The 26,427-nt window shown below is 58.7% G+C and overlaps 3 protein-coding genes across 8 annotated transcripts; 2 read left to right on the forward strand and 1 right to left on the reverse strand.

Moving 5' to 3' along the window:
- Window positions 1–419: 419 nt before the first annotated feature.
- PLCD4 (phospholipase C delta 4) lies at window positions 420–11,196 on the forward strand. 2 transcript variants are annotated; one of them, XM_062626783.1, is made up of 16 exons: window positions 420–507; window positions 3,758–3,810; window positions 4,134–4,292; window positions 4,778–5,006; window positions 5,248–5,377; window positions 5,709–5,940; window positions 6,340–6,541; window positions 6,855–6,999; window positions 7,467–7,619; window positions 7,983–8,123; window positions 8,469–8,625; window positions 9,370–9,486; window positions 9,761–9,939; window positions 10,088–10,223; window positions 10,307–10,456; window positions 10,569–11,196. In XM_062626783.1, exons 2-16 carry the CDS (start codon window positions 3,786–3,788, stop codon window positions 10,673–10,675), a joined length of 2,262 nt encoding a protein of 753 aa, XP_062482767.1. In that variant the 5' UTR covers window positions 420–507; window positions 3,758–3,785; the 3' UTR covers window positions 10,676–11,196. The 2 variants fall into 2 exon arrangements, with proteins under 2 accessions (XP_062482767.1, XP_062482768.1); XM_062626784.1 differs by lacking the exon at window positions 420–507 and adding an exon at window positions 1,152–1,168.
- A 123-nt stretch (window positions 11,197–11,319) lies between these two features.
- Window positions 11,320–21,337, reverse strand: ZNF142 (zinc finger protein 142). Of its 5 annotated transcripts, none has more exons than XM_062626780.1 (9): window positions 21,200–21,337; window positions 20,479–20,805; window positions 19,376–20,014; window positions 18,872–19,129; window positions 17,610–18,422; window positions 17,159–17,336; window positions 13,272–16,500; window positions 12,283–12,388; window positions 11,320–11,952 (listed from the first exon to the last, which is right to left on the reverse strand). In XM_062626780.1, exons 2-9 carry the CDS (start codon window positions 20,759–20,761, stop codon window positions 11,453–11,455), a joined length of 6,006 nt encoding a protein of 2,001 aa, XP_062482764.1. In that variant the 5' UTR covers window positions 20,762–20,805; window positions 21,200–21,337; the 3' UTR covers window positions 11,320–11,452. The 5 variants fall into 5 exon arrangements, with proteins under 5 accessions (XP_062482764.1, XP_062482766.1, XP_062482765.1 ...); XM_062626782.1 differs by having other exon boundaries at window positions 18,872–19,123; window positions 21,157–21,337; XM_062626781.1 differs by having other exon boundaries at window positions 18,872–19,126; window positions 21,157–21,337.
- On the forward strand, window positions 21,331–25,987 carry LOC134167769 (mitochondrial chaperone BCS1). Its single transcript, XM_062626788.1, has 8 exons — window positions 21,331–21,450; window positions 22,138–22,517; window positions 22,786–22,925; window positions 23,038–23,232; window positions 23,598–23,661; window positions 24,024–24,193; window positions 24,620–24,737; window positions 25,369–25,987. Exons 2-8 carry the CDS (start codon window positions 22,198–22,200, stop codon window positions 25,619–25,621), a joined length of 1,260 nt encoding a protein of 419 aa, XP_062482772.1. The 5' UTR covers window positions 21,331–21,450; window positions 22,138–22,197; the 3' UTR covers window positions 25,622–25,987.
- The last annotated feature ends 440 nt before the right edge of the window (window positions 25,988–26,427 follow it).

Consider the following 26,427-nt stretch of genomic DNA (forward strand, 5'->3'; position numbering starts at 1 on the left):
CCTGTTTTGGCTGCAGGCGAGCCTGGGCAGCTACTTGATTTCTCCCCTCTCCGCCAGTAGCCTGTTTTGCTGATCATCTGTGGTGATGTGCCAACACTGTCTTAAATCCCATCTCCTTTCCCTCCCTCCCTCCTCCCCTCACAGCCTTGCATAACAAGGGCAGAGCATGGCCTCTTCCTTGCCCCCAGGGTCTCATTTTATAATCCTCACCTTTTTTTCCCTTCCATCCACCCTGACCTTGACAGGGTGTGAAAATGCTTCTGTTCAGTGGTTTGGGGGTTTTGTTTCTTTTCTAAATTCGGATTAATAAATAATAAAACCCCAGCTAGCACAAATTGCTCCTGGTCTGGTCTCCTGGGGAGGGCAAGCAGTGAAGGGGGGGATTTATTGCAGGCGGGGGAAAGGAGGGGGCTGTGCCAGCTCGGGGATGTGAGCTGGGGAGAGTGCGTGGCCTTTCCTGGCAGGAGCTGGCTGCATTCCTGTGGCACTCCATCTCTGCTGGAGCAGGTAATGAGGGGTTCTGGGGAGGATGTGCTGTTCCCTCTTTATTTGCAGTGTGGGTACAAGTGCTGCCACACTCTCCTGGGGTCCAGGTCCCTTAAAGCATTGGCCATATGAGGTTTGGTCTTTGTCCTGCATGCAGCCTGTGCACCTGGCTCAGCCTGCCTCAGTGTGCTTGTATCCCCAGCCTGGGTGCCCCAGGATGCTCAAACCATTCCCTGCTCTTCGGGTCTTGCATTTCCCAGTTGGAGGGGCCTGGCCTTGAAGTCTGTCAACCATCGTGTCCTGGGAAGGCGACAGGGACGTGCTGGGGGCTTTCTTTTCCCCGTGGATGTGGAGGTTGGCATGCAGGCGGGTCTGGGGTGGGACAAGCTGTGCTGGAGGGTGGTGATGGGGGCTCAGCCCCAAGAGGGGGACACTGTAGGGTGCTCCCGCCACAGCCTTCCCCCCCCCACCCCAGTTCGCCTAGGGCGCGGCATGACCTTAATCCGAGGCGACCTTGAGAGGCGGCGGCTGCGGGGCCGGAGTGTGGGGGCCCGGGGCGCCTGGGAGGTGGGGGACGGGGGGCGGGCTTGCCGCCCTGCTGCTGCCGAGGGGCGGGCAGCCCCGGCCCCGTGCGGCCGCGGGCGGTGGAGCACCGGCGGAGCGGAGCGGCACTGGAGAGGGGGTACGGGGCTGCGCTCCGCGCCGGGACCGGGATTCTGCGGGGGAAGAGGGGCGGCGGGGAAGGCTGGGACCCCCGGCTCGGGCAGCGCTGCGCGGGGCGGGTGGCGCGAGGTGGAGGGAGAAGCGCCGGCGGGTTTGTCTCTTTTGCCTTTAGTTGTCACTTGCAGCCCAGCACCCTCCGAGGTGTTTTGCTGCCCCATTCCGACCGCTTCCCCGAGCCCCTCCGACCCCGCCAGCCGCCGGCTGGTTCCGCCTCATGGGTCAGGCTCGGTGCCCGGGTGCGGCTGCGTGTCCTGGAGCGGGTGGGAAGGTTGAGCGGGGCAGTGGGGCTGAGCAAAGCGCCGGTTCACGGGCAGTCTGTGCGCACAGCAGGGCAGCAAGAAGGTGGCGGGTGCCCGGAGTGGGATCCCTCCTTACTCTGGCACGGCTCCCCCCATGGTGGCGTTAAATTCCGCCGGGGCACTGTGCACTGGAGCGGCTGGGAGCGCTCGCACCCACTGCCCCTCCATCTCCTCTTGGGGACTGCCACCCCAGGAGGAAAGCTGCGGTGGGTCGGTGTGTGCTGGGGTGCTGGGGCTGGCCCTAGGTCCCTGGCAGGAGGCAGTTGCCCTGCGGGAAACTCTCGGATTGGGTTTCTCCATCCGCTGGCTCCCGTCCCGCTCGCCTCGACAGCGTAACTCAGACTCGGGCGAGCCAGGCTGTGTGGGGCCGGGCTGCTCCGGGCTGGATTCACGGAGCCCAACACCCGTGTCCATCCGTGCATCCTTGCTCCCGGGATGTTCCTTGTGTTGGCCGAGTCTCTTCCTTACTGCGTGTGTGGGGAAGGGCTGGCAGCTCTTGGGCTGTGCCGGGAGCCAGGAATGGCAAGCACAGGGGAAGATCAGCTCTAAAATCTTAGTGTGGGTATGGCCCTGGGGGCTGCAAGCAGCTCCCTTGCATACTGCCACTGTGCACAGATGCGTGGTGGGGTGCAGAGAGGATGGACCCGTTGCTGGCACCAAGCCCATCTCTGCCCCAGACCAGCGTCTCTCCCTTCTCCTTTACCTTCAGTGCCTCTCTCTCTACCCCCACTTCTCCAAAACACCCACATATCCATCCCGTCGCCTGCTGCAGCACAGGAGCCATGGGGCAAGTGGGCACCTGGAGCTGTGACCGTGCAAAGTGGCTGTGCTGAGTGCTGCCAGGAGGCAGGAGGGGGCAGGCAGATGGGTGACCAAGGTTGTCCCCTGCGTCCTCACAGGCCATTGGGTGCAGGTGGCTGAGAGTGCGCTGGGTGGTGAGGGGCACTGCTGGGGCTATGCAAACCAGCAGGCATCAGGGCACCCACTCTGCAGGGCACAAGAGGAGCATGGTGCCAGCCCCCTGTTTGTGGGTGCAGGCGCCCCAAACTCTGGTCCAATTTGACAGGTACCCCTGTCACATTGGATGTGGGGGATGCAGGCACTGCAGCCGATTCCTTCAGTCTGAGCCATGCATAAAGGGCTTATACTGGGAACTTGAAGCTCAGGGACTGAGAGCACTGCTGGGAGGCAGCGGGGATGGCACTCCAGCCACTCTGTGTATCCAGCAACGCCTGAGGTCCCCAAGAGTGTGGACAGGCAATCCCCGTATGCCCTTGGGACAGCCAAACAGCCACTGCCAGCTTTGTGCCTGGTGTGTCCCCCGACAGGGGCCACAGCCATGGCCAGCACTGTGCTGGGATCAGCCCTGCCATCCCCACACTGAGCAAGGCATGGCTGCTGTCTGGTCCTGGAGCCCACAAGGGTCTGGCAGCTGGGCTTGGCAGCTGCCTGCACACTGACGGCACTGGCTATTCCCAGCCCCGCACCGCCAGTGTCGGTGCTGAGTCAGGGGCCTGGGACACGGCTGCCACCCCTGTGCCCAGCTTAGAGCCTTCACCCCAGTACCCCTGGTCCCTTTCTGCACCCAAATCCTGTCTCACTGGCTGCAGCATCCACTTCTCATGGGCCCAGCTCCAGCAGCCGGGTGACAGGCACAGCTATTTGTCAGTCTAATTAAAGTCTTAACGGCCTAATCAAAGCCTTATTGTCAGTCCAGTTGTATTTATAGTCCCACTCTTCGCAGCGCACTCCCTGTACGCTACCACTGCATTCACAGCCCCGTGGTGCTGGTGTTCCTCAGGGAGAAGGGGCCGGGGGAGCTGAGGATCACTGCTCTGCACCCCCTTCCTTGCTTCCACAGCCTTGCCTCCAAATGTGCTGGTTGGGAGCTGTTTCCTGGGGAGGGCTGGCTGCTCCGGGGCACCCCCAGCACAGTGTTTCCCAGCTTCTGTTGCTGCCTCTCCCCTGGGAGCAGGGACTGGGAACACGAGGACTCCTGCACACGCTCACAGGTTTTTCTGTTCTCCTCTGACACCTTTCGAGCTCTGGCTTCCCGGTAACACAGATTAATGTTTGATGAGCACGGCGGCTGAACCCGACACTTCAGGAAGGCAGTGACCCAGCAGAGACAGGTGCAGGGGCACACGCACCTTGCATGGGCACACAGGAGCCCACCCGGCGGGACCTGGGTGCAGTGGGAGGAGGTCTGGCCCCACTCCCTTCAGCAGCTCTTTCCCTTCCCTCCCCAGCGGTCGCCAGCGTGGAGGAGGCAGAGCCATGGCATCGCTGCCGTGCAACGCCCGTGAGTGCCCTGGCGGAGGGAGGTGCAGGGCAGGGCACCCCGACACCCGGATTTAAACCAGGGCAAATCTGGCCTGTGGGTCGCTGCACTCTGGAGCATCCCTGTCACACTGTGGTCACTGGGGGTTGGGCTTGGCAGTGCTGAGGGTGGATGGGGAGGGTGGATGGGGAATTGCCTTCTGCCCCTCCTGTGGTGAAGGGAGTTTGTCTGGGCTCCTTCCCTCCTCCATCCCACATCAAGGGACTGTGTGGGGTCTAGAGATGAGAGGGAGCAAGGTGCCTGGATTCCCCCACCCTCAGTGATGCAGTCCATGCTGCCACCAGGCATCCAGCTCACAGAAACACTGGAGCAGATGCAGCAAGGGACGCTGATGCGCAAAGTCAAGTCCAAGAGCTGGAAGAAGCAGCGGTACTTCAAGCTGCAGGAAGACTGCATGACCATCTGGTACCAGTCCAAGAGGACAGGCAAAACTGAGTCTGCCTGTGAGTACTGGTTACTGTGTGCTGGCCATGGGGCCATCAGTAGGGTTCAGAGTAAACAGGGAGGTGAATGTATGGAGGTTCTTGAAGCCATGCTTGCAAAAGTTGCTGGGGCATTCAAGAGAGGCTCTGTGTGCATGTGTGGGTTCTTCTCACCCACACCTCTCCATGAAGCATCCTGCCCATAGCAGGACCCATGGGATGCAAGGGCTGAGCAGAATTGCAGCTGATACAAGTAGAAGCTCTAGCATGCCAGCGGAGGAGTAGGCAGACAGAGGTGCAGGTAGATGAGAAGTTGGATGGAATAATGGATGGGTGGGTGGATAAGTAGCTCAATGGGTGGATGGATGGATGGATGGATGGATGGATGGATGGATGGATGGATGGAAGGAACAAGGGATGGCTGGAAGCAGAGATATCTGTGGGCAGTGTCCCCTGCCCTCCAGTCTTTGTCCCCCACAAACAGGCATCCCCTTTCTCTGCCCCAGTCTCCATTAGCGATGTGGAGACAGTGCGGGAAGGGCACCAGTCAGAGGTGCTGCAGAGCCTTGCTGAGGAGTTCCCCCCTGAGCGCTGCTTCACCATTGTCTTCTATGGCCGCCGGGGTAACCTGGACCTCATTGCTGGCTCGGCAGAGGAGGCGCAGTGCTGGGTCCAGGGCCTGCGCCAGCTCATAGAGGTGGCCACCAGCATGGACCAAAGGGAGAAGATAGATCAATATCCTTCCTGCAGGCACCACTCTGCCCTCCCCACTCAGTCCTTTCCCCATCTCCAGCCATCCCCCAGCCACTACCTCTTCATCATTGCCCCACCATGTGCTTAGCTCTTCTGGGTCTCACCATCTGCATCAGGGCAGGGAGAGCCCACAGAAAAAGGAAAAGAGGCCCTCTGGTGCTCCCCAGCTCCATCTGTCTTAGCCAAGGTCCTTTCCCTTAACATCTGCCCTGGTTTCTTGCACATGGATTCGTGACTGGTTCCAGAAAGCCGACAAGAATAAGGATGGGCGCATGAACTTCAAGGAGGTGCAGCGTCTCCTCAAGATGATGAACGTGGACATGAATGAGGATCATGCTCTGCGGCTGTTCCAGGTAAGCACTGTATCTGAGGGCCAGGACAGGCTGGGGAGGGCCTGAAGAAGCTGGAATAAGCTACACAACACCCTTCTGCAGGAGGATGTGGTCACTTTCTTCTGTTGATCCTTCTGTCCTTCCATCCATCCATTGAGATACTCACCCACCCAGCTCTCCATTTGCCAGTCCATCCATCCATCCATCTAGCCATCCATCCATCCATCCTTGCATTCATTGATACCTATCACTGGTGGTGGCATGGAGTCTCTGTGCCCTCTGTTGGGGGCCATAGGGTGTTCAGGACATCCTGTTTTGCCCCAGGCTGGGTGCTGAGCAAGATCCCTTGCAGGCTGCTGACAAGTCAGAGTCAGGGACGCTGGAAGGGGAGGAGTTCGTGCTCTTCTACAAGGCCCTCACACAACGGGAGGAGGTGCTGAGCCTCTTCCAGGACTTCTCCGAGGATGGGAAGAAGCTGACACTGCTGGAGCTGGTGGATTTCCTGCGACAGGAGCAGCTGGAGGACGAGGGCACAGAGGAGCTGGCCATGGAGCTCATTGATAAGTACGAACCATCGGAAACAGGTGAGAACCAGCCCACAGGCCCTGCTTTTCATGGTGGGAAGAAGGGGCTGAGACCCACAGCCCCACAATAGGGGCACCCCTAGCCCCATCCTGCTGCATGTGGGCACAGGGGAAATCCACTTCATGGTGTGATCTGGGTGCAGTTCCCCTTTTTCTGGCCCATTCCTGGCCCAATTTGGTGTAGAAGGTTGACCAGTCACGCAGTACAAGCTCTGGCTTTGGGTCTACTGCCCACTTTCTCATTGTTACTGCCCTGGGGCACACCTCCCTGTGCCCCAGCCTCTGGCAGCAGCTGTGCCCACCAGATTGGGGATGCCAGGAGCCACCAGCAGCACCATTTGCTCCCATCCTACCCCACCTGGGTCCCTGGCTGTCACAGAGCCTCCCCTCTGCCTGCAGCCCGGGCTCGCCATGCACTGAGTGCTGATGGGTTCCTCATGTACCTCTGCTCCCCGGAGGGCTCCATCTTCAACCCCCGGCACCAGGTGCTGTGGCAGGACATGAGCCAGCCGCTCTGCCACTACTTCATCTCCTCCTCCCACAACACCTACCTGATAGAGGACCAGATCCGGGGCCAGAGCAGCATTGAGGGCTACATCAGGTAAAGTGGCTGTTCCTTCCCAGCTGCCCCCCAGCACCCTCCTGCTCCAGTGCTGTGCCCCAGGCAGCTCCAAGGGGCAAACCCAGAAGCTCCCTTGCCTCCTCTGTGGTCCAACACCCCTGTGGCTATGCTATGTGATACTAAGTAAGGAGAATCCTGAACCCAGCTCTTCCTGCCCTGCATGCAGCAGCATCCCCACGCTTGGTTGTTCTCACCTGGTCCCTGTAGGGGTGACACCCTCAGGCAAAGGGGAAAGCAGGCGGCTGCTGTCCTGGCTGGGTGCACAGTCCCAGGGCTGGTAACTCACCTCTAGGGCTCTGAAACGGGGCTGCCGGTGCCTGGAGGTGGATTGCTGGGACGGGCCGAATGGGGAGCCCATGGTGTACCATGGCCACACCTTCACCTCCAAGATCCCCTTCCGGGAGGTGGTGAACACCCTGGGCAAGTACGCCTTCAAGGTAGGGCACCTCCCCTACGTGTTCGGTGTCCTGGGTGACCCTTGGTGTGGGGGGGGATGTGGCTCTGATTTGGGGCAGTGATGTGTCTCTGGAGGGGGAGTGGTGCTGAGGCTCACACGCCTGGTGCTGCAGCAGGACTGACCCCACCACAGGCAAGAAGGTGGCTGTGTCCCTTCACAGGGGACAACACTGGGAGGTCTGACCCACAGCCCTGCACTGTGCTGTGCCAGAGGAGGCGGGCTCATGCAGAGTCTGCTGGGGGTGCAGGGGTGAGATGGGACCTGGGAGATGGGTGGGTGAGATGGGATATGGGGGATGCTGGGGGACTGGAGGAGTATGAAAGCCTCAAGTGGACACAAGGACCCTCAAGGGGCTCCAACCTGGCACTGACCATACCTGGGCAAAGCCCTTGTGAGAGCTCCCAGCTGCACTGATGCTGATCTCTGGATGTGCACGTTGCTCCATAGACCTCGGACTACCCAGTGATCCTGTCCCTGGAGAACCACTGCAGCATGGAGCAGCAGGAGGTCCTGGCCCAGCAGCTCAAGACTATTTTGGGGGAACAGCTTCTCACCACCACCACTGATGGGCGCGTTCCTACCCAGCTCCCATCCCCAGAGGTAGGGACAGTGCGTCTGCATTGAGCATTGCTGTCCTGCCTGGCAGTGGGGTTGAGGTGGCTCTGCTGTCCAGAGGGAAGGACGCCTCTGTACCAGCATCTCCCTGCTCTGCTGAAACACTCAGGGACCCTGGCAATGCTGTATCCTCATGTTCACAGCAGGTCCCAAAGCTTTCCCTAAGGTTGTTTCCCCATGCCCTGCAGAACCGGACAGCAGAGCAGAGCCCTCCTACCCTGTCCCCTCATGGGTGCTGAAGGGAGCAGGTGGTGCTGGCTCCCAGCAGTGCAGGGTCCCAGAGGACAGCAAATCCCATGGAGGAGATGGGCACCCCAAGGTGCTTACTGCTTTATCTTCACCTTGTAGGAGCTGAAGCACAAGATCCTGCTGAAGGGGAAGAAGATTGGACGGCTGGAGGACACACTGGATGGCCCAGGGGATGAGGGGCCCGATGTGTCCGATGATGACGACGGGGCAGAAGCAGAGGAGGAGAGGCGGAGGGTGAAGGTGGGTGGCCTGGGTTGGGGACTGACTGTAATTACTGAGCCCTGGACACAGCTATGGGCCATGGTGACATCCCAGTGCTGAGAGGAGAGGCAGGGACTGCAGGGCCATCGCCAGGCAGGGGGGACAGCCCTTTCTGCCCTTGGCCATGCCCTCCACACAGTGGCACCATGTTGGCAATCACCTGCTTGTTTCATTCCTGGCAGGAAGGCTGCCCATGGTGGGAATGCTGCCACATCGAGGACATCCCTGGCTGCTCAGGGCTCTACAGCCCCTGTCCTGACTGAGTGCTGTGAGATGGTGCTCCCATCTCCATCCACAGAGACTCAATGTAGCTCTGCCTTGCAGAAGGACAAGGAGAGCCTGGCACAAGCATTGTCCGACTGTGTTGTCTACTGCAAAAGCGTGTCCTTCCGGGGCTTCCAGGAGGCCCGCAGCCATTCACGGCCCTCTGAGATCTCCTCCCTTGCTGAGGCCAAGGCCAGGAAGCTCATCCGGGATGCCGGTGAGATGGAGTGGGCAGTGGCACCAGGGGACCGGGCCAGGGTGAAGGGGGCAGGCAGCTTCCTCAGGTATAGGGCTAGAGCCCCCAGACACTGGGGTTCCCTCCCTGTCTGCAGAAAAGGGGGTCCAGCAGGGCTGTACCCTGCTTTTGGCTCCAGTGGGTGAGGGGGGTGTCACTGGCTTAGAAAGCAAGGCAGTATGCCTGGGCTCCTGCGAGGGGAAAGGACAAGAATTGGTGGATGGATGGAAGGGTAGGTGGATGGATGGATGGATGGAAGGGTAGGTGGATGGATGGATGGATGGATGGATGGATGGATGGATGGATGGATGGATGGATGGATAGGTGGGTGGATGGATGGATGGATGGATGGGTGGGTGGATGGATGGATGGATGGATGGATGGATGGATGGATGGATGGATGGATGGATGGATGGATGGATGGATAGGTGGGTGGATGGATGGATGGATGGATGGATGGATGGATGGATGGATGGATGGATGGATGGGTGGATGGATGGATGAATGGATGGATGGATGGATGGATGGATGGATGGATGGATGGGTGGACGGATGGATGGATGGATGGATGGATGGATGGATGGATGGATGGATGGATGGATGGATGGATGGACGAACGGATGGATGGATGCTGGAAGGGTTGCTTGAAGGGAGGCAGGGAGGGCAGCACATGTGGGTGCAGACCAGGGAATAACCCCACAAGTGGCCCTCATGCTCCATCCCTAGGGAATGAGTTTGTGCGCCACAACACCTGGCAGCTGACACGCATCTACCCCAGCGGGATGCGGACTGACTCCTCCAACTACAACCCCCAGGAGATGTGGAATGTGGGGTGCCAGATCGGTATGGCTGGGGGGCATCTGGGCTGCAAGGCTGTGGGCTGGGGAAGATGCCGTGGTTCCTGTGCCCGTGCTGGAGCCAGCTACCATGATAGCTGCAGGTCTAGCTGCAGGATCTTGCTCTCCCCTGGGAAGCCTGGGGGTACCCAGGCATTGGTACCTTGTCCCCCAGTGCAGCCCTGCACTACTCTGGTCATAGGACAGGCTGATTCTCAGCTCCAAGCAGGACACACTGTCTCCAAGCTGTCCTGAACCCTCCCCTTACCACCTTCCCACAGTGGCCCTGAACTTCCAGACAGCTGGCACAGAGATGGACCTGTGTGACGGACTCTTCAGCCAGAACGGCCGCTGCGGCTATGTGCTCAAACCACCCTTCATGAGGGACGAGGAGACTCTCTTCAACCCCAGTGACCTCAGCAGCCGGGAGGGCCCTGGCCCCATCACCCTGACGATCCAGGTATGGGGCTGAGGAGAGACCCTGTGGAGCTGTGACTGTCTCTATTGGTCCTAGACAGGTGGAGACACCACTGGGCAGTGTGCTGGAGCTGAGCAGCCTCCCAGCAGATTGGTTTGGCTGCTCATGGGGTCCCTGCCTGTTCCTGCAGGTGATCAGTGGGCAGCAGCTGCCCAAAGTGGCCAACAGGAAAGATGGAGAAGTCATTGACCCACTGGTGCGTGTGGAGATCCATGGGGTCCCTGCAGATCAGGCACGCCAGGAGACCAAGTACATTGAGAACAATGGTGAGCCCCACGGTGGTACAAGGGACCCTGCTGCACCCCGGCAGCCTCCCTCTGCCCTCCCAGCACCCGTTCTCCCTTCCCAGGTTTTAACCCCCGCTGGGATGAGACGCTCCAGTTCCAGCTCCATGTGCCTGAGCTGGCCCTCGTCCGCTTTGTGGTGGAGGATTATGACAAGACCTCCAGGAATGATTTTGTGGGCCAGTTCACCCTCGCCTTTGCCAACATCAAACCCGGTGAGTGGTGAGGTCCAGGGCAGCCGTGCAATGGTGTCTGGGGGCTCAGCTGGGTGCTGGAGAGCAGGGTGGGGGGCAGCGGTCAGCCAGAGCCTTGGTGTCCCTTATGCAGGCTACCGCCACATCCATCTCCTCTCCAAGGATGGCACCAGCATCCCGCCCTCTTCGCTCTTTGTCCACATCCGCATCACTGAGCCGCCTGGCCCTGAGCAGGACTGAGCTTGTGGGGTGAACATGACCTGGATGGAAGCCATAGAGCCAGCCCCGAGGGGCTGGAGCCACGGAGCCAACTGCCTTGCCCTCTTCTTGAGCCATCTGTGTCATCTCCATCATCACTGCTGCTGTGGCCTCTTTGCAGTAGCCTCAGAAGTCTACAAAAAGGCACTGACCTCCCTCCCTTTCCCGGGTTTGGGATTCTGCCTCCCATATGTGAACATGGGGTCTGTGCTAGTGCAGCCCACTGTGTCCCCACCACATGCATTGTGCCCTGGCCTACAGGCACAGCTTGGACACAGGGAGGAGAGAGAGATGATGCACAGCACCCCAGCTCTGCCACAGGGGCTGATCCCCCCCACCCAGGGGAGCAAGGCTGGAGCAGAACAAACCCCAGGGCTGGGTAGAGCTGGGAAAGGAGTTGGTCCTCGCTGCCTGCAAAGCCCCATCACAGTCCCCAGCTCCTACTAACCCTTGCCATGTCCTTCCTCTGTAAGCAACCTAATAAATTGTTCAGTGACAGGCAAGCTTTGGTTTGGGTACAGTGGTGCTGGGGGACAGGAAGCTGGGCTTGTGCTTGTGCTCTTTCCCTGTGGGCACCTGGCCCACTGTTTGCACGGGGGCTCCAAACAGACCCCAAAGAATCAGTATTAAAAGGAGCTGAGAGATTCCTTTTATACAGCTGCATATTTTACAACCCATATACATATATGCCTATACACACACATACATCTCTGCAGCAGGCCTGTGCCACCAGCACCTTAAAGCAGTCAGGATTTGGCCTCACTGCAAAGTACCACCCTTCTCTGTGGGGCACCCTCTTTCCTGCTCCATGCAGTGGGGCCCCTCGGCCCGTCTCTCCTTCTGCACAGCATGGAGGTGGATGGTGGGTGTGCTGGGGTCCTTGCCCACCCCCTGGCTGGGATCGCCAGCCCCGCGCTCAGGGTGATGCCGCTGGATGTGTTTGATGACCTGGAACTTCTGCTTGGCCTTATAGGGGCAATAGCGGCAGAAGAAGGGGTGCTCGTTGGTGTGGGTCAGGTAATGGTGGCGCAGGCCAGCTGCCCAGCGGAAAGCTCGCCCACAAACATTGCAGACGTACGGCTTCTCCTCACTGTGCTTCTTCAGGTGGGTCTTGAGGAGGAAGCGGGTCTTGAAGGCCTTGCCACACTGCTCACAGATGAAGGAGCGAGCCTCCTGGTGCCGTGTCTCCTTATGCACCCGCAGGGCGTCTGCACGGTTGGTGCAGTACTCACACTCGTCACAGCGGTACGGCTTTAGGCCTGCGGTGATAGGGAAGGGGATGGCACTGGGATTGAGGGGATGGTGCCCTCCATCCCGCAGGTCTCACCATCCCTTGTAACAGCATCAGTCCCCATTGTTTCAGCAGGCATCATGTGGTGCCTGGGGTCCATACCACCCCACTTTCCCTCCTGCCCCAGGCCACTGTCCCTGACCCAGCAACACACAGGAGTGGGCTACTCCCAACTGCTGGTGGTCCTCCCCTGCCTCCAGCTGCAACACTGTGGCAAAGGAAGCACGTAGCAGAGGTTCCCACAACCCCAACACCCTCCCTGGTGTCCCATGGCCCGTCCCCAGTGGGCACCGCTCACCCGTGTGTTTTGTCATGTGGTACTTGAGCTGGTTCACCCACTTGCACTTGTAGCCACAGTCAGGGCAGAGGTACTTCCGCTCCTCCTTGTGGATCCGCATATGGTACTGTGGACAGGGCAAGAGGGCAGGGTCAGGATGAGGCCATTTCCCTGCCCTGGGAACGTGCAGGGTTCTGGGATGCTAGTGAGGCGCTCAAAGACAGCTGTGACATCTCAAACGTGAGGGGCAAGGAGGGTTGTCTGTTTGCCTGGCAGACGATGGGCAGGGGCGGATCCACAGTGAGGTCAGGATGAAATGCTCATACTCCTGTCCCAGCCTGTGGATGGCACAGGCTTTTTTCCCCTGTTTGGTGTTAAAGACAAAGTCCAGTTTAAGCCCCAGACCAACAGAGCAAGCCCTGAGCCGAGCATGTTGCGCAGCCTTCCCCACGCGGTCCCAGAGGGCTCCAGCTGAGCCTGGCCATTAAAAAAGTCAATATTTCTTTTAGCAAAACCAGACCATTTTCCTTTCCATTACCCCATGCCTGGCACTCCTGTTCTAGGAAAGGCCCTTTATCACACGGGAGGATGCTGATCCCCTACAGAAATTCTCTGCCTGCAGGAAAGCTGAGCTTTCCGTGCACTAACTGTTGCCACAGAGCATGCTGCAAGCCAGCAGGGAGACAAACTTGGCTTCAGGTGGTGCAAGGCTGCACGCAGAGGACACCAGAGACATGAGTGAGATGAGTAGTAAAGTCAGAGAGCTGCCCACCTTTCTGCTTGCTATAAATTCCATTTCCCCTTAATCTGCAACAGCAGGGAGCAAGGAAGAAACAAATGGTACCCATGTGAGTCTTACCCACTCACCTCTTACTCCTGTATGAGCCACAGAAGAGGACAGAGGACAAAATCACTCCTTGGAAATTACTTCTTCCCCAAATGCCCATGTTTGGACAGCGCCCCCCCCCCATGTAGATGCAGTAGGATACATCCCCAAGCAGGGCCCTCACCTTGAGACGCGAGGGGTCAGCGCAGGCATATTTACAGAGGTGGCACTTGTAGGGCTTCTCGCCGGTGTGGATGCGGATGTGCCACGTGATCTTCTGCCTGTTCTTGGTGGTGTACTCGCAGTCTGAGCACTTGTACACACGGGTGCCCCCGTGGCCCTTCATGTGCTGGTCAAAGACGAGCTGGTGGCGGCAGGTGAAGTCGCAGAAGGGGCAGTGCAGGGGTTTGTCCTGGGGGGTGGCCGGCTCGTGGCTCTCCATGTAGTGCCGCACCAGCTGCTGCCGCTCCTTGGCTGCAAAGCTGCACAGCTCACAGCGGTGGCTGAAATGCTGCGTCTTGTGCTCCTCCAGCGCCTCCCGCGTGGCAAAGGTCTCCTTGCAAGTGCTGCACTCCAGGTGCGGGTGCTGCTTCTGTATGTGGCATTTGAGCGTGGCCTCACTGTGGCACATGAAGCCGCAGCGGGGGCAGCCGTGGGACACCTTCTCCTCGTGCCGCCGCAGGACGTGCTGCTTGAGAGCTGTCTCGGAGCTGAAGCGAGCCTCACAGCGGGAGCAGCCGAAGTTGAGCTCGCCACGGTGGCAGCTGTTGACATGGCGGGTGATGTCGTTCTGCAGGTAGCTGCTGTAGTCGCAGAGCGGGCAGAAGTGAGTGGGTGTCTTCTCATGCACCCGCAGACGGTGGATGCGCAGCTTGGAGTTGGTGCCGAAGGTCTGGCTGCAGATGCTGCAAGCGATGCGCCCCACGCCGGTGTGCAGGGACTGGTGGGCCTCCAGGCGGTAGCGCCGGGTGGTGCTGAACTCGCAGTAGTGGCACTTGTGCGGTTTCACCCCCTCGTGCTTGATGCGGATGTGCTGTCGCAGGCAGCGGGCTTGCTTGCAGGTGAACTCGCACTGGCGGCACTGCAGCTGCGGCCGCTTGCTGTAATGCTTGCGGTGCAGCTTGCGGTGCAGCCGCAGGGCTTTGGCCACCTTGGAGGTGAAGGGGCAGGAGGCACAGCGGAACTCACCCAGGGATACACAGCCCCTCTTCTTGTGCGTCTTCATGGCCCGTTCCTGGTGGCACGTGAAGGGGCAGCTGGGGCAAGAGAAACGTCTCCTCTTAGGCAGGGTGGCTTTCAGAGGGGCTGCACCCAGCAGGAGCTCACTGGGCTGGCCTGTCTCAACGCTGGCCAGGTCCCTCTCAGGAAGCTCAGTGCTTTGGGATCCATCCTCCTCAGGATGCACAATGTGCTTCTCAGTACAGTGACTCTTGAGGGCCCGCTGGGAGCGGAAAGCCTCAGGGCACAGGGAGCACCAGAATTGCTCTAGGCTTCGGCACCCATCTTCCACATGGGAGGTGATGGTGGAGACACGGGAGCACACAAAGGAGCAGGCATTGCAGTGCAGCTTCCCTCCCTCCAGCCTGTATTTCTCCAAGGGTTTCCCAGGCTGGAGGGGACAAGCAGCTCCATCTTGGTCAGCCCCATCCCCTTGCTGGGGAGTCTCTTCTGCCACCTCTGTGCTGTCACCCGGCAGAGATCTCTCAGGGGCAGGACAGCCCGATGCACATTCCCCAGCCAAAGGACTGCCTGTTGCCTGTGTTTTATCAGGAAGCAGCTGAGCTTCCCAAGGGCTCTTGGCATGCTCAGACTCCTCTGAGCCTCGCTTCTTGCTCTCTGCCATTTCTGTATCATTATCACCAGGCTGGTCAGCAGATTGGCAGAGTCCAGGTGGCTCCTGCCCAGATGGTTTGAGGAACTTGCTGTTCTTCAGGAGAACTGGGCACTTCTTGAGGAGGTGGGTGTCGAGCCCCCTTTGCTGCTTAAAGCTGGCGCCACATTCGCAGCACACGAGTGGGGCCCGGCGGCTCTGGCAGCTGGCTTTAAAGTGCAGGGACATGGACTTCTCCTTCCGTGTGATGTACGAGCACTTCTCACACTTAAAGATTTGACTCTCCGACTGCACCACCAGCATCTGCACCCTGCCCTCCAGCACCAGTGTCTCCGCCTGCTCCTTGTCCTGCTTCCGCAGAGCCTTCAGCGCCAACTCAGAGCCAACATCATCAATAGAGGTGACCATGTCCCCTGGGACAGGGGGATGGCTTTGCTCTGCTGTCTTCAGCATGCAGAGCCAGGCTCCTGGTAGCTCAGCTTGGCTGGTCTCTCTCATCTCGGTATCTGTCACCAGCTTGTGGTGGTCTGAGCATGGCCCCTCCAGTTCGCCTGTGGCCTGTGTTAGGGCATCTTTTCCCTGGCTGTCTCCTGCCTCTGTGCTACCCTCCAGCCCCAGTGCCTCATCTTCTTGTACATCTGCCTCCTCTTCTTCAAAATCTGGGATGCCTTCAAGTGTATTGTCATTGTCCTCCAAGCCAAGGTCATCCCGGGAGCCCAGCATCTCACAGGCTGTGGTAGGCTCCTTGCAGGAAAGCATTTCCACACTCTCTGGCTGTGTTGCACAGGTTTCTTCAGTCAAATGCTCCAGGAGGGGCTCAGATGGGACATTCAGTGCCTCCAAGTGTACAGTGCAGCTCTCTGCCCCATCTCCCGAAGCAGTGAGCTCAGTTGAGCCTATGGCAGTGTCTCCTTGCACACAGTCATCTCCTGGGGTACTACCAGCTGTGGGACAGCTCTGCTCCCCCTCACCTATATCTCTCTCTGCCTCACTGCTGCTCTCTGGTGGAATGGCATCCTGCCCAAGGAGGGGCAGCATGAGTACTTGCTGATAGCCCTCTTTCCCCTGAGATTCCAGATGGGATGGCTTTGCCTTTGCCCACTGTTCCTTGCCAGCGAGGGTTGTGCTGGCATCCACATGCAGGGCTGCACCAAGCTCATAGCCAAAAAGTGCCTCAGGTGAGCTGATCTCCAGCTCCTTGCTGGCATAGTTTTCCAGCCAGTCCTTGTCACCAGGAACATAGCCATGAATCTTGCGCTTGTGGAAAAAGAGGCTGGTGTTGCTGAAGGTGCAGTAGGAGCAGAGGGCACAGCGAAACTCCTTCTGCTTGGTGTGCTTGCAGTTCTCGTGGTTCAGCAGCGCCTGCTTGTACTTGGTCTGATAAGTGCAGTACTGGCACTGGAAGACAGGCACCTGGTAGTTCTGCAAGTGTTTCGTCTGCATGTGCTTCTGCAGCTCATACTTGCGCTTGCAGGCAAAGCCGCACACCTCGCAGATCAGACTTTTGCCCTGGTGCCGCAGTTTGTGGCTGCTCAGCTGGTCAGCACGGTGGCACCGGTACGAGCACTGGTTGCACTGGTATCTGTGGGGAAAGCAGAACTGGTCAGGCAGCATGAGGAGCTGGGGCAGACTGAGCCTGTCAGGCATGCCAAGCTCCACTTCCCCATCGCAGGCATATGGGGAAGGGGTTCTGTTTGGATTGCCGTATCTGACCTTTGCTGTCAAGGCAGTTCTTACCACAGGCAATTCCTCCCTGCTGTAGCCCTTGGCACTCTGGATACTTTACAACCCCAGTCTGGGGATGGGAGATAGATTCTCTGAATAGTCCATACAGTGACCACATCACTCCCCCACTTGTCACTCCAGTGTCCTGGAGGCAGACTAGACTCAAATGAGGTGATAATACAGAAAAACATGTTTTGGCAGAGTCCTGTATATGCCCAAGCTGGCCTTGGCCCACAGACATCAGCAGAGCCCATGAACCCAGACTCAGAGCTGCACTGATATGCTAATACACCTCCTTAGAGGCAGAGACACCAAAAATAGCTTTGCCTCCACAGCAACATGCTGGCAACAACCTGCAAGCTGAAAGACCACACTTATCTGCCAGGAAGAGCAGGTTGTAGCTATCCCTCAGGCACAAGGGTCTGGCACACAATGCAGCCCAGAGCAGCAGACCCCTTGAGCAGAATCTGGGGAGCCCTGACTATGCTGGAGGCCAGAGGAGCCAGGGTTCCTACCGGAGGTCTCCAGTGTGCTTGCGCATGTGGACGTTCAGGTAGTGCTTCCACTTGGTAATGTAGCCACACTCGGTGCACATGAAGTTCTTGTCATTAGAGTGGGTCAGCATGTGCTTGGACAGGTAGCTCACATCCCGGCATGTGAAGTCGCAGAGCTCACACTTGTGAGGCTTCTCTCCTACATGTAACACAGGAACATCCTCAGCATGATGACCAGATACAGCAACGTGGTTTACCTCCTCTCAGCAGGAGCTGGGGGATAACAGCAGGGATGGGGGCACACCACGACTTCAGCCAAGTGACTGAGGCTGAAGTGGCAGAGCCACTGATAGGGTGGCAGAGCCAGTGATAGCACCCAGGAGCCCTGACCCAGCCCTGTCTGCCCACCCATAGCCAGGACAGGACTCCCCATCCCACCCTGGCTCTCAGGATGCCCGCAGCAGACACCCACCAGTGTGCAGCAGCCTGTGCCGGATGAGCACCCTCTTGTGCGCGGTGGCGAAGGTGCACTCGCTGCACTTGTGGATCTTCTCATTGGCGTGCATCTTGCCCACGTGGTCGTGAAACTCCACAGGGTTGAAAGTGGCATAGGGGCAGAAGCTGCACTGGAGCTGCTCGCTGCCTGGGTGCCCCTGCTTCTTGTGCTTGCGGAAAACGTGCTTGTTGGAGCAGATGAAGTCACACTGCTGGCAGTGGAAGGCGTAGTGGGTTTTTCTGTGAGCCTCCATGGCCTCGGCCGTGCTGAAGAGCAGCGAGCAGGCATGGTACTTGCACTCCACCGCCTTGATGCTATGGGCATCCTTGAGGTGACGGACAAACTCCTTCCGGTCCTCCACGCAGTAGTCACAGTCCTCCTGGAAGCAGCTCAGCCTCTTGGGCTCAGCTTTGTGAGTCTTCAAGTGCTCTTTGAGAGCCTGGCTGAGCCGAAACTTCTCATCACATACAGGGCAGGTGTAAACATCCGAGTAGAAGTTGGAAATGTCCTCATGCATGCTGGCCATGTGGCGGTTGAGGGCGTTCTTCTCCACCGAGCTGTAGCGGCAGAGCGGGCAGCGATGGGTCTTCTCGCCTGTCTCTCGCATCATGTGGATTTTCAGTTTGCTTTTGCTGGTAAAGTACTTGTGGCAGCTGGGGCACTGCAGGCTGGGGTCAGGGAAGTGCAGGTGGAGGTGCTCCACCAGATGCGTCCGCTTCTTGAAGCACCGCTTGCACTCAGGGCACATGTGGGTTTTGTAGAGGTACTCTGAGCCCTCCATGACATCCCCTGTGACAGCAGAGGAGGGGCAGCCATCAGCAGGGAAGGGAGAGCACAGGCAAATGTTTTCTCCCTGATCCAGCTGTGCCAGGGGGAGGGTATATACACATATATGGTCACATAGCAGGATGGGTCAGGTGAGCTCTTTCCAGTTCAACACAAGGAAAGCACAGCCTAAATCATGCCTGCCTGTGTGCCCCTGGTCCCCAAAGCCAGGCACACTTCTGGCTGCTTTTGCCTGCACTTGGCAGCAGCTATGGATGGGCAAAAGAAGGGATGTGTCTGACTGGGCAGAGGGCAGGTGGAACAATGCACTGGTACATGCAGGAGATGTTGGGGCTGCTGGACAGCAGAGAACCCACAGGGCCCACCAGCTTGGCCCACATTTCCCTGCCAGTCTGGAGGCTGTACTGCTTCTGCACAATACAGGCAGCTCCTGGTAGGGCCCAACATCCTACCTTTGAAATGCTGTGTCCGTGGCACTCTGGTTTTCTCAGGGGCTGCTTTCTCATCCTCTTTGGCCTCACCTTTGCATAGGCTCTCGCCATCCTCCTCTGGTGACTCATTCTCACCACTGTCGGAGTTCTCTTCTCCACCTGATGCTTTCTGACCCTCCAAGGAGCCCTCCCTGGTGCCTGCAGGCTTTGCTGGCCTGGCTTCTGCTGCAGTGGCTTCCCAGCCGGAGTCACAGTCCCCTGTCTCCTCCTGTCCTGCTGCTTCAGTAGGGAAAGACAGAGATCATCAGGCTCCAGGCAAAAGGCAGGCACCCAAACCCCTACATGCAAAAAACCTCCTGGCTGAGATGAGGACACAATCCATGCCACAGGGAGGAAGGAACACAGGGCTCCATGGCCTTCCAGCAGCACAGCCTCACCCCCTACTCCTCCAATTTGCAACTGGGATGCATGGACATAGTCATCCTCTGCAGTACTCACAGACCCCAACAATGTACCCAGTCATACCTGATGGCAGGACATAGCGCTGCTCGAGGCTGTGGGGGGCTGAATCAGGGGGGACACCAGTTTCAGGTGTCTTGGTGGGAGGCTCCACAGCGTGGCCCTTCCTGTGCTGCCAGAAGAGTTTGGCATTGGCTGTGACAAAGTCGCAGTGGCTGCAGTGGAAGGGGAAGTGTGTGCGGTGGTGCTGCTCCATGGTGGGGTGGCTGGCGAAGAGAAGCGGGCAGGCACGGTAGGAGCAGGACACAGGGGAGGCCCCATGCAGGCGGCGCAGGTGGCTGCGCAGTTGCTTGCGGTCCTCTGTGGCGAAGCAGCAGCCCTCCTCAGGGCAGGGCAGGGCTCCCAGTGGGGCACGGTGTGTCCTGAAGTGCTCCTTGAGCTCGCTGGGCTGTGTGAACACCTCCTGACAGACAGGGCACAGCAGGCACTCAGAAGTGCAGCCCTCCTGTGTGCCAGCTCTGGGTTGCTCCGGGCCCACTGGCTCACTCTGGCCTTTGCTGGCAGAAGCCAACAGTGTCCCAGGCAGCTCCAGATGCTGCGGGGAGGCCCGGAGCAGGCACCGGTGGTGGGACAGCAGGGAGGCCTCTGGGAAGCTCTGGCCGCACCTCTCGCAGAAATACAGCTCCACCACTTTGACCAGCACCTCTGCAAGCAGCAAACGGTGAGCAATAAGAAAGGGTTTTTGTCAGGCCCAAAGCTTGGGACTGGCAGCTCAGTTCCAGCTCTGGACAAAGAGGATAAACTGCTACTACCACAAATTACAGTTTGAAGAACTGCAGCACTCCCCTTTCCTGCGGTATCTCAGGGCATCTCCCATAAGAGAGGGGGCAGCACCACCCACATCCAGGTGACCACAATAACCAGGTCTGTCCAGTAGGACCTTTGGGGCACACAGGGATGCAAGGCCCCGTTCCTGGCAGGACATGCCCACACTGGACAAAGATGAGAAGCATATTGAGAACAGTAGTCTGGGGTGGAGATCTCTGCTTGGTCCGTTCTGACAGCTGAGCACGACCCCCCCACCCTGCACAGAGCTCTCATAGCCCCCTCTCCCCACCTGCACACCCTCCCTCCATTCACTGCCATGGGGCCCTCCCTGCACCCCATACCTGTGGCACTGGCCGGGTTGCTCAGCGCCATGTTGCCAGCCACTGCCTCAATGAATATTTCCACGTTGTTTCCTTCAGCATGAATCCCTTCTCCGGGCATTGATGCCTCTGCCAGCAGCAAGTCCTGGCTGGCAGCCAGCGGGGGTGTCCTGGCCGGGCTGGTGCTGGCCACACCGGAGCTTCCCACAGCTCCTGCCTCTCCTGATGTGGGCAGGAGCAGCTCCGAGCACAGGGCCTCCATCTCCCTGCTGGCACCCTCAGACACAGCCACTTCTGCGCTCATTGCCACTGGACACTGGCTGGTGCTGGGCAGCACAGCCTCTCACTCTGAAACAGAAGAAAGTGCTTTAAACAGCGACAATGCAGAGCTCCAGGGGCGCTACGGGATTTTGGCGGGCAGCCTGCCGTGCCAGTTCCTAGGCAGGGTATGAACTGGGGTATCTTAATGCCGGCTCCCTTCTGCTGTGCCCCAAGCGGGCTACCGGCACAACCCACTGCCACCGGCGAGGCGGGGCTGCAAGGAGCCCTGTACCCTGCCTTCGGCCTGCTCCGAGCCCCGCTGCCAGGGCTGGCTCCCCGGGCCCAGCCCCCAGCCCCCAGCCCCCAGCCCCCAGCCCCAGCCCCAGCCCCAGCCCCAGCTCCAGCCCCAGCCCCAGCCTCCAGCGAGGAGGTGCCCACCGCGGCTCGCCGCACGGCTAGCAGCGCCCCAACCCCTTCGCACCGCAGCGCCGGCCTATCCCGCCGCCCCGGGTCGGGGCCTCAAGCCGGGCCCCGATATCTCCGCCCCATGTCGACGGTGCTCGCCGAGGGGCGGGAGCGTCCCTCTTTGTGCGCTCAGCTCTGCCCCGCTGCCCGCCCGACGCCACTCTGCGTTGCCGGAGCCGGCAGCCGGGCGGAAGCGGCGCTGGGCGGAAGTGAGGGCCGGGGCCATAGAGAGCGGCGCGACGCGGGCCAGAGCGGCGCTGCGGGGAGGTGAGGGGCGGCGTGGCCAGAGGCGCCTTAGCCATGGGGTGAGCGGAGCGGGTGGGTCTGCGGCGCCCGGGCCCTTGTTGTGGAGGAGAGCCGGTGTAGGGCTGGTGTCCCGCAGGGGCTGCGGGGGAGAAGGCCCATCTGCGGTAGGAGGACCCTGCCATGGGCCTGTGGCTGGGGAAGGAGCCCACGCTGTGGGGTCAGGGCCTGTTCTAGGGGAGGTGGGATCCTGCCTGGGGGAGCAGAGCGTGTCCGTGTGCCCGTCAGGAGAGGCTCACATTCACCTCCTGTGTCTGATAGATCCCTGCTGAGGGAGCTAGGGAAGCTTCCGGCCTCCTCAGCATACAGTGGGGGCCCTTTATCCAGACGTGGAGGTTCTCCTTCCACCACAGCCATGTTCCCCCTGCCAGCAACAAAGGATAGGCTCTGGACTCAGCCTGGGGATGTACTTCATCTTTTTAAAACAATAAACCTTAAATAATGGCAATGCTCATGATTTCTAGCTGCTTAAAGAATAAAATCGCATAAAACTCTGGGGTTGCTGTTATGGCTGAAGAAGCAAGAGATGTCCCTGTGCTTGCTTGAGAACCTCCAGCTCTCTCCTGCCTGTCTCACCCAGTGGCCTGCAGCCAGGGAACTGCAGATCAGTTGTGTCTCCTGCTGCCATTCCATCCTTCTCTTCCCACACAGGTTTGGTTTTGGAGCACAGAGACCAGATGGTGTGGAACAGGAACCACTTAACTTCCCACAATGCCCTTTTCTGACTTTGTCTTGGCCCTGAAGGACAACCCATACTTTGGGGCTGGGTTCGGCCTTGTCGGGGTGGGCACAGCTCTGGCATTTGCCCGTAAAGGGGCCCAGTTTGGGCTGGTGGCTTTCAGGCGCCATTATATGATCACCTTGGAGGTGCCTAGCAGTGATAAGAGCTACCACTGGCTGCTGAACTGGATCTCCCACCATGCCAAGCACACGCAGCACCTCAGCGTGGAGACATCATACCTGCAGCATGAAAGCGGGCACGTCAGCACCAAATTCGACTTCGTGCCTAGCCCTGGGGACCATTTCATCTGGTAAGGGAGGGCAGGGGAAAGCACTCTGGGGATTGACCTTCATTTTGGCAAGGCAAGTCCAACTTGGGGTTTCTGTGAAGGCAGCAGAGAGGATCCTGTGTCCTCCTTGGGTCTGGATTAGAGCTGGAGATTGAGAGTGGTGAGAGGAGCCTGTATTCAGCAGTGTGAGGTTATTTCTTTACCTGAGATGAATGTTCTTGATGCATGAACCGTGCTGGGTGCAGTGAGTGGTGCTGGGCCACTGTCCCCAGCCGTCTTTCTGCCCCAGGTATCGCAAGAAGTGGATCCGCATTGAGCGCAACCGGGAGAAGCAGATGATCGACCTGAACACGGGCACCCCCTGGGAGTCTGTGACCTTCACTGCGCTGGGCACCAACCGCGAGATCTTCTTCAATATCCTGCAGGAAGGTCTGTAGAGGAGCTGCATGAGGTCCTGCTGGGAACAGCCTGTTCCCTGGAGACGCACAGGGCTCTACAGGAGATATTTCCCTGGCACCCGTCCCCTCTGCTCTCTCTGCAGCCCGGGAATTGGCACTGCAGGAGCAGGAGGGGAAGACAGTCATGTACACGGCCATGGGGGCAGAGTGGCGGCAGTTCGGTTTCCCCCGCCGCCGCCGGCCCCTCAGCTCTGTGGTGCTGGAGGAAGGTGTGTCGGAGAGGCTGGTCCAGGATGTGAAGGAGTTCATCAGCAACCCCAAGTGGTACAGCGACAGAGGCAAGGTTCTGGTGTGGTGTCCTCACTATCATGGCTCCTTATGCCTTCCCTGCATGGGGTGACACTTTGGGCACATTCTGCAAAAAAGTGAGCCCAGGCCTGGGGCTGCAGAGGGACAAACTCCCCTTGGCTCAGTCGAGTCCTGGAAATCACGGTAAGCCACGGAGTTCACCACCTGTGACACTGCTGTATGGTGGGACAGGATGCCCGTGGTCCTCTCTGGAAATAGCTGCAGAGAGGTTTTTTTCTCTGCTGCTTGCCTTCCCCTGCTGTATCTTCTGGGTGTGCTGAGCACAGGCCCACAACTCTGGGGGAGTGTGCTCAGAGCAACCCAGCTGATTCCTAAAAGGACCCTGTCTTCCTAGGGATCCCCTACCGAAGAGGCTACCTGCTATATGGTCCTCCTGGCTGCGGGAAAAGCAGTTTCATGTGAGTATTACTGGTTGGCTAATGGGAGTTTTCCTTCCAGCTGCTTGATCTGAGACAGCAGTCTCTGGTGGGTTTGAAATGCAGGAGAGGGCTGTGCCTCCTTTGTGGTGCTTGGTGTAGGTGTTTGCGTTGCTGGCACTGTGACAAGTCAAGGTTGACGAGCCCTTCACACCCTTGCTTGGCACAGTGCTGTTGTGACACCAGGGGGCTGAGCAGGGGCTCCCACCTACCTCCCATATCTGATCCCTGCTGGGAGAGGATGCCTCTGCCCTCTCTCCTGCTGCTGGGAAGGGAGGTCTGGTTCTTCCTCTGCTCTGGGTTTTCTTGCTATGATTCACCCCTGTGGTTTGGGTCCTTCCCAGCACAGCCCTGGCCGGGGAACTGCAGTACAGTATCTGCCTGCTGAGCCTCAGTGACCGCAGCCTCTCTGATGACCGGCTCAATCACCTCCTGAGCGTGGCGCCACAGCAGAGCATCATCCTGCTGGAGGATGTGGATGCTGCCTTCATCAGCCGGGACCTTGCTGCTGAGAGTGAGTGGTGCCCCCATTCTTGGTCCAGCAGCAGGAGGGAGGTTTGCCAGCTGTGATGGGGAATGGTTTGGACTCTGGGCTACTTTGCTGCACCAGCAGAGTGGGCAGCTCTCTGGGGCCTCAAGGCCTGAGCTGGACCACTTCCAGTTTTGGCTAGGCTATACAAAGGGAAATTCGGGTTCTTTATCAGGCAAAGACATTACTCCTGCTCAGCTATTTTCAGCAGGAGAAAGGAGATGGCTTTTCCCCTCATTCTCTTTTTGGGTTCTTGTGGGTTCAGGTGGGCAGGGGAGGCAAGGGGTCAGCCTCAGGGCAAGGAGAGAGCAAGGAGCTTGTCTTAAGCCTCAGGTGATAGGGAGGTGGTCCACAAGGCTGTGTGGGGTTAGTGTCCAATGGATGTGATCTCATACACCTCTGTCTCTACAGACCCGACTGCATACCAAGGCATGGGGCACCTGACCTTCAGTGGCCTCCTCAATGCACTGGATGGTGTGGCCTCCACAGAGGCCAGGATTGTCTTCATGACCACTAACTACGTGGACAGGTCAGAGCTGCCCTCTGGCAGGAAACAGGGAGGGTAGCACAGAGAAACCTGTCTGGGCTTTACAGAGAGCTATTTGTGTCTGTCACATGAGGACTGGGGGTTCAGGTTTCCTGAATCCTCCCTTGGAATGCAAATCCCTTGATTGCTAATCAGGATCCCTTTTGCTGGAGCCTCAGATGTTTCCTTGCTGTTCAGACCATGGTTGTGCTCTTCAGGAGCAGTACCTGCCCATAGGTTTTGGGGTTGTGACCATGCTGTGAGTGAAACACTGGCCCTGTGTACAGCCCATTGGGTGGGCAGGATGCAGTCCGGGCTCACAGCACCTGGCCAGATGCTGTGCTTGGCTTGCTCTGGACTGAACTGGCCTAGAGGGTTTTTGAGAGGTTTTTCAGAGGACAGAGATGGGCAAAGCTATTTCCCGGGGCATGTTTGCCCTCTTCCTGAGGAGTCAGCCCTTCCTCAGCTCACTCGCTTCTTTTGGGTTGATTTTACCCCTTGGGACTCCAGGGACAAACCTGTCCCCACCTTTACCATCTCACAGAGCAGAGCACCTTGCAGATAGGACATGGGCTGTGCTTATTGTGCAGAGACACTTTGCTGAGGTTCTCAAGGCACCCATATCTCTTGGCAGGCTGGACCCAGCGCTGGTGCGGCCCGGCCGTGTGGATCTTAAGCAGTATGTGGGCCATTGCTCCCACTGGCAGCTCACCTGCATGTTCCAGCGCTTCTACCCTGAACAGCCGCTGGCTGCGGCGCAGCGCTTCGCGGAGCAGGCGCTGGAGGCCTCGAAACAGATCAGCGCTGCTCAGGTGCAGGGCCACTTCATGCTCTACAAGATGGACCCTGAAGGAGCCATTTCAAACATACGCTCCATCCTGCTGTGATCAGAGGCCAGCTTTCCCCTGCCACACTGAAAGGACTGGGACAAGGATGTGACCATCCTGGGATGCCATGAAGCTGCCGAGCCATGCAGGCCAGGTCTCTGTTCACCTCTACCCATCCAATGCCTTGGCTTTTTATTAAAACATGAGAGGCAGAGCTGCCAGCCTTGCAGCAGGGAGAGGAAATCTCCCATAAACTGCCAGGGCTCCTGGATGTGAATCCCCTTGGGTGCAGAGCAGCATGGGGGGTGCCCCAGGAGGACATTGGAGTGCTGGACTGCTAAAGAGCTGCTGGTCTTTTACAGAACAAGTCTTCACTGGTTTGTGAATATCCTTTGTGAAGTGCACAACATGGCTCTTGGCTCTCTGGTCCCTTCTCCTGTTGGTTGCCCCAGCTGCTGGTCCAGTGCCCTCCTGACCAGGGCCTGGCACAGCCAGTACTGCAAATCCAGTGTTTCAGAAAAAAAGCAGCTCACTGTCCCTTGGGCTGCAGGCTGGTGGCACAGTTCCTGCCCTACTGGGTTGTGATGCCAAGTTGTGGATTGGCTTGGACATTGTTCCTGGGTGGGCATGACTCTCGCCCCTGCTAGAGGAAATATGGGGCCCTGGAGCTACTGCCCCCCTGCATGTGGGGCAGATGAGACTCTTTGGTTACATAATATCTTCCCAAGAGCTTGATTTACCCCAACATGAATTTCTGCAGCCCTCCTAGCCCTGTGCAAGGTGCAGAAATCCCTGTTGGAGGTTACTACTACTTCAAGGAGGAGAAGCCCTGCATGGCTGAAGAAGGGATTTGTCCCACTGCTGGC

This window comes from Pezoporus occidentalis, unplaced genomic scaffold (genome assembly GCF_034315485.1).
Source record: "Pezoporus occidentalis ecotype Australia unplaced genomic scaffold, CSIRO_AGI_Poc_V1 ctg298, whole genome shotgun sequence".
NCBI lineage: Eukaryota > Metazoa > Chordata > Aves > Psittaciformes > Psittacidae > Pezoporus > Pezoporus occidentalis.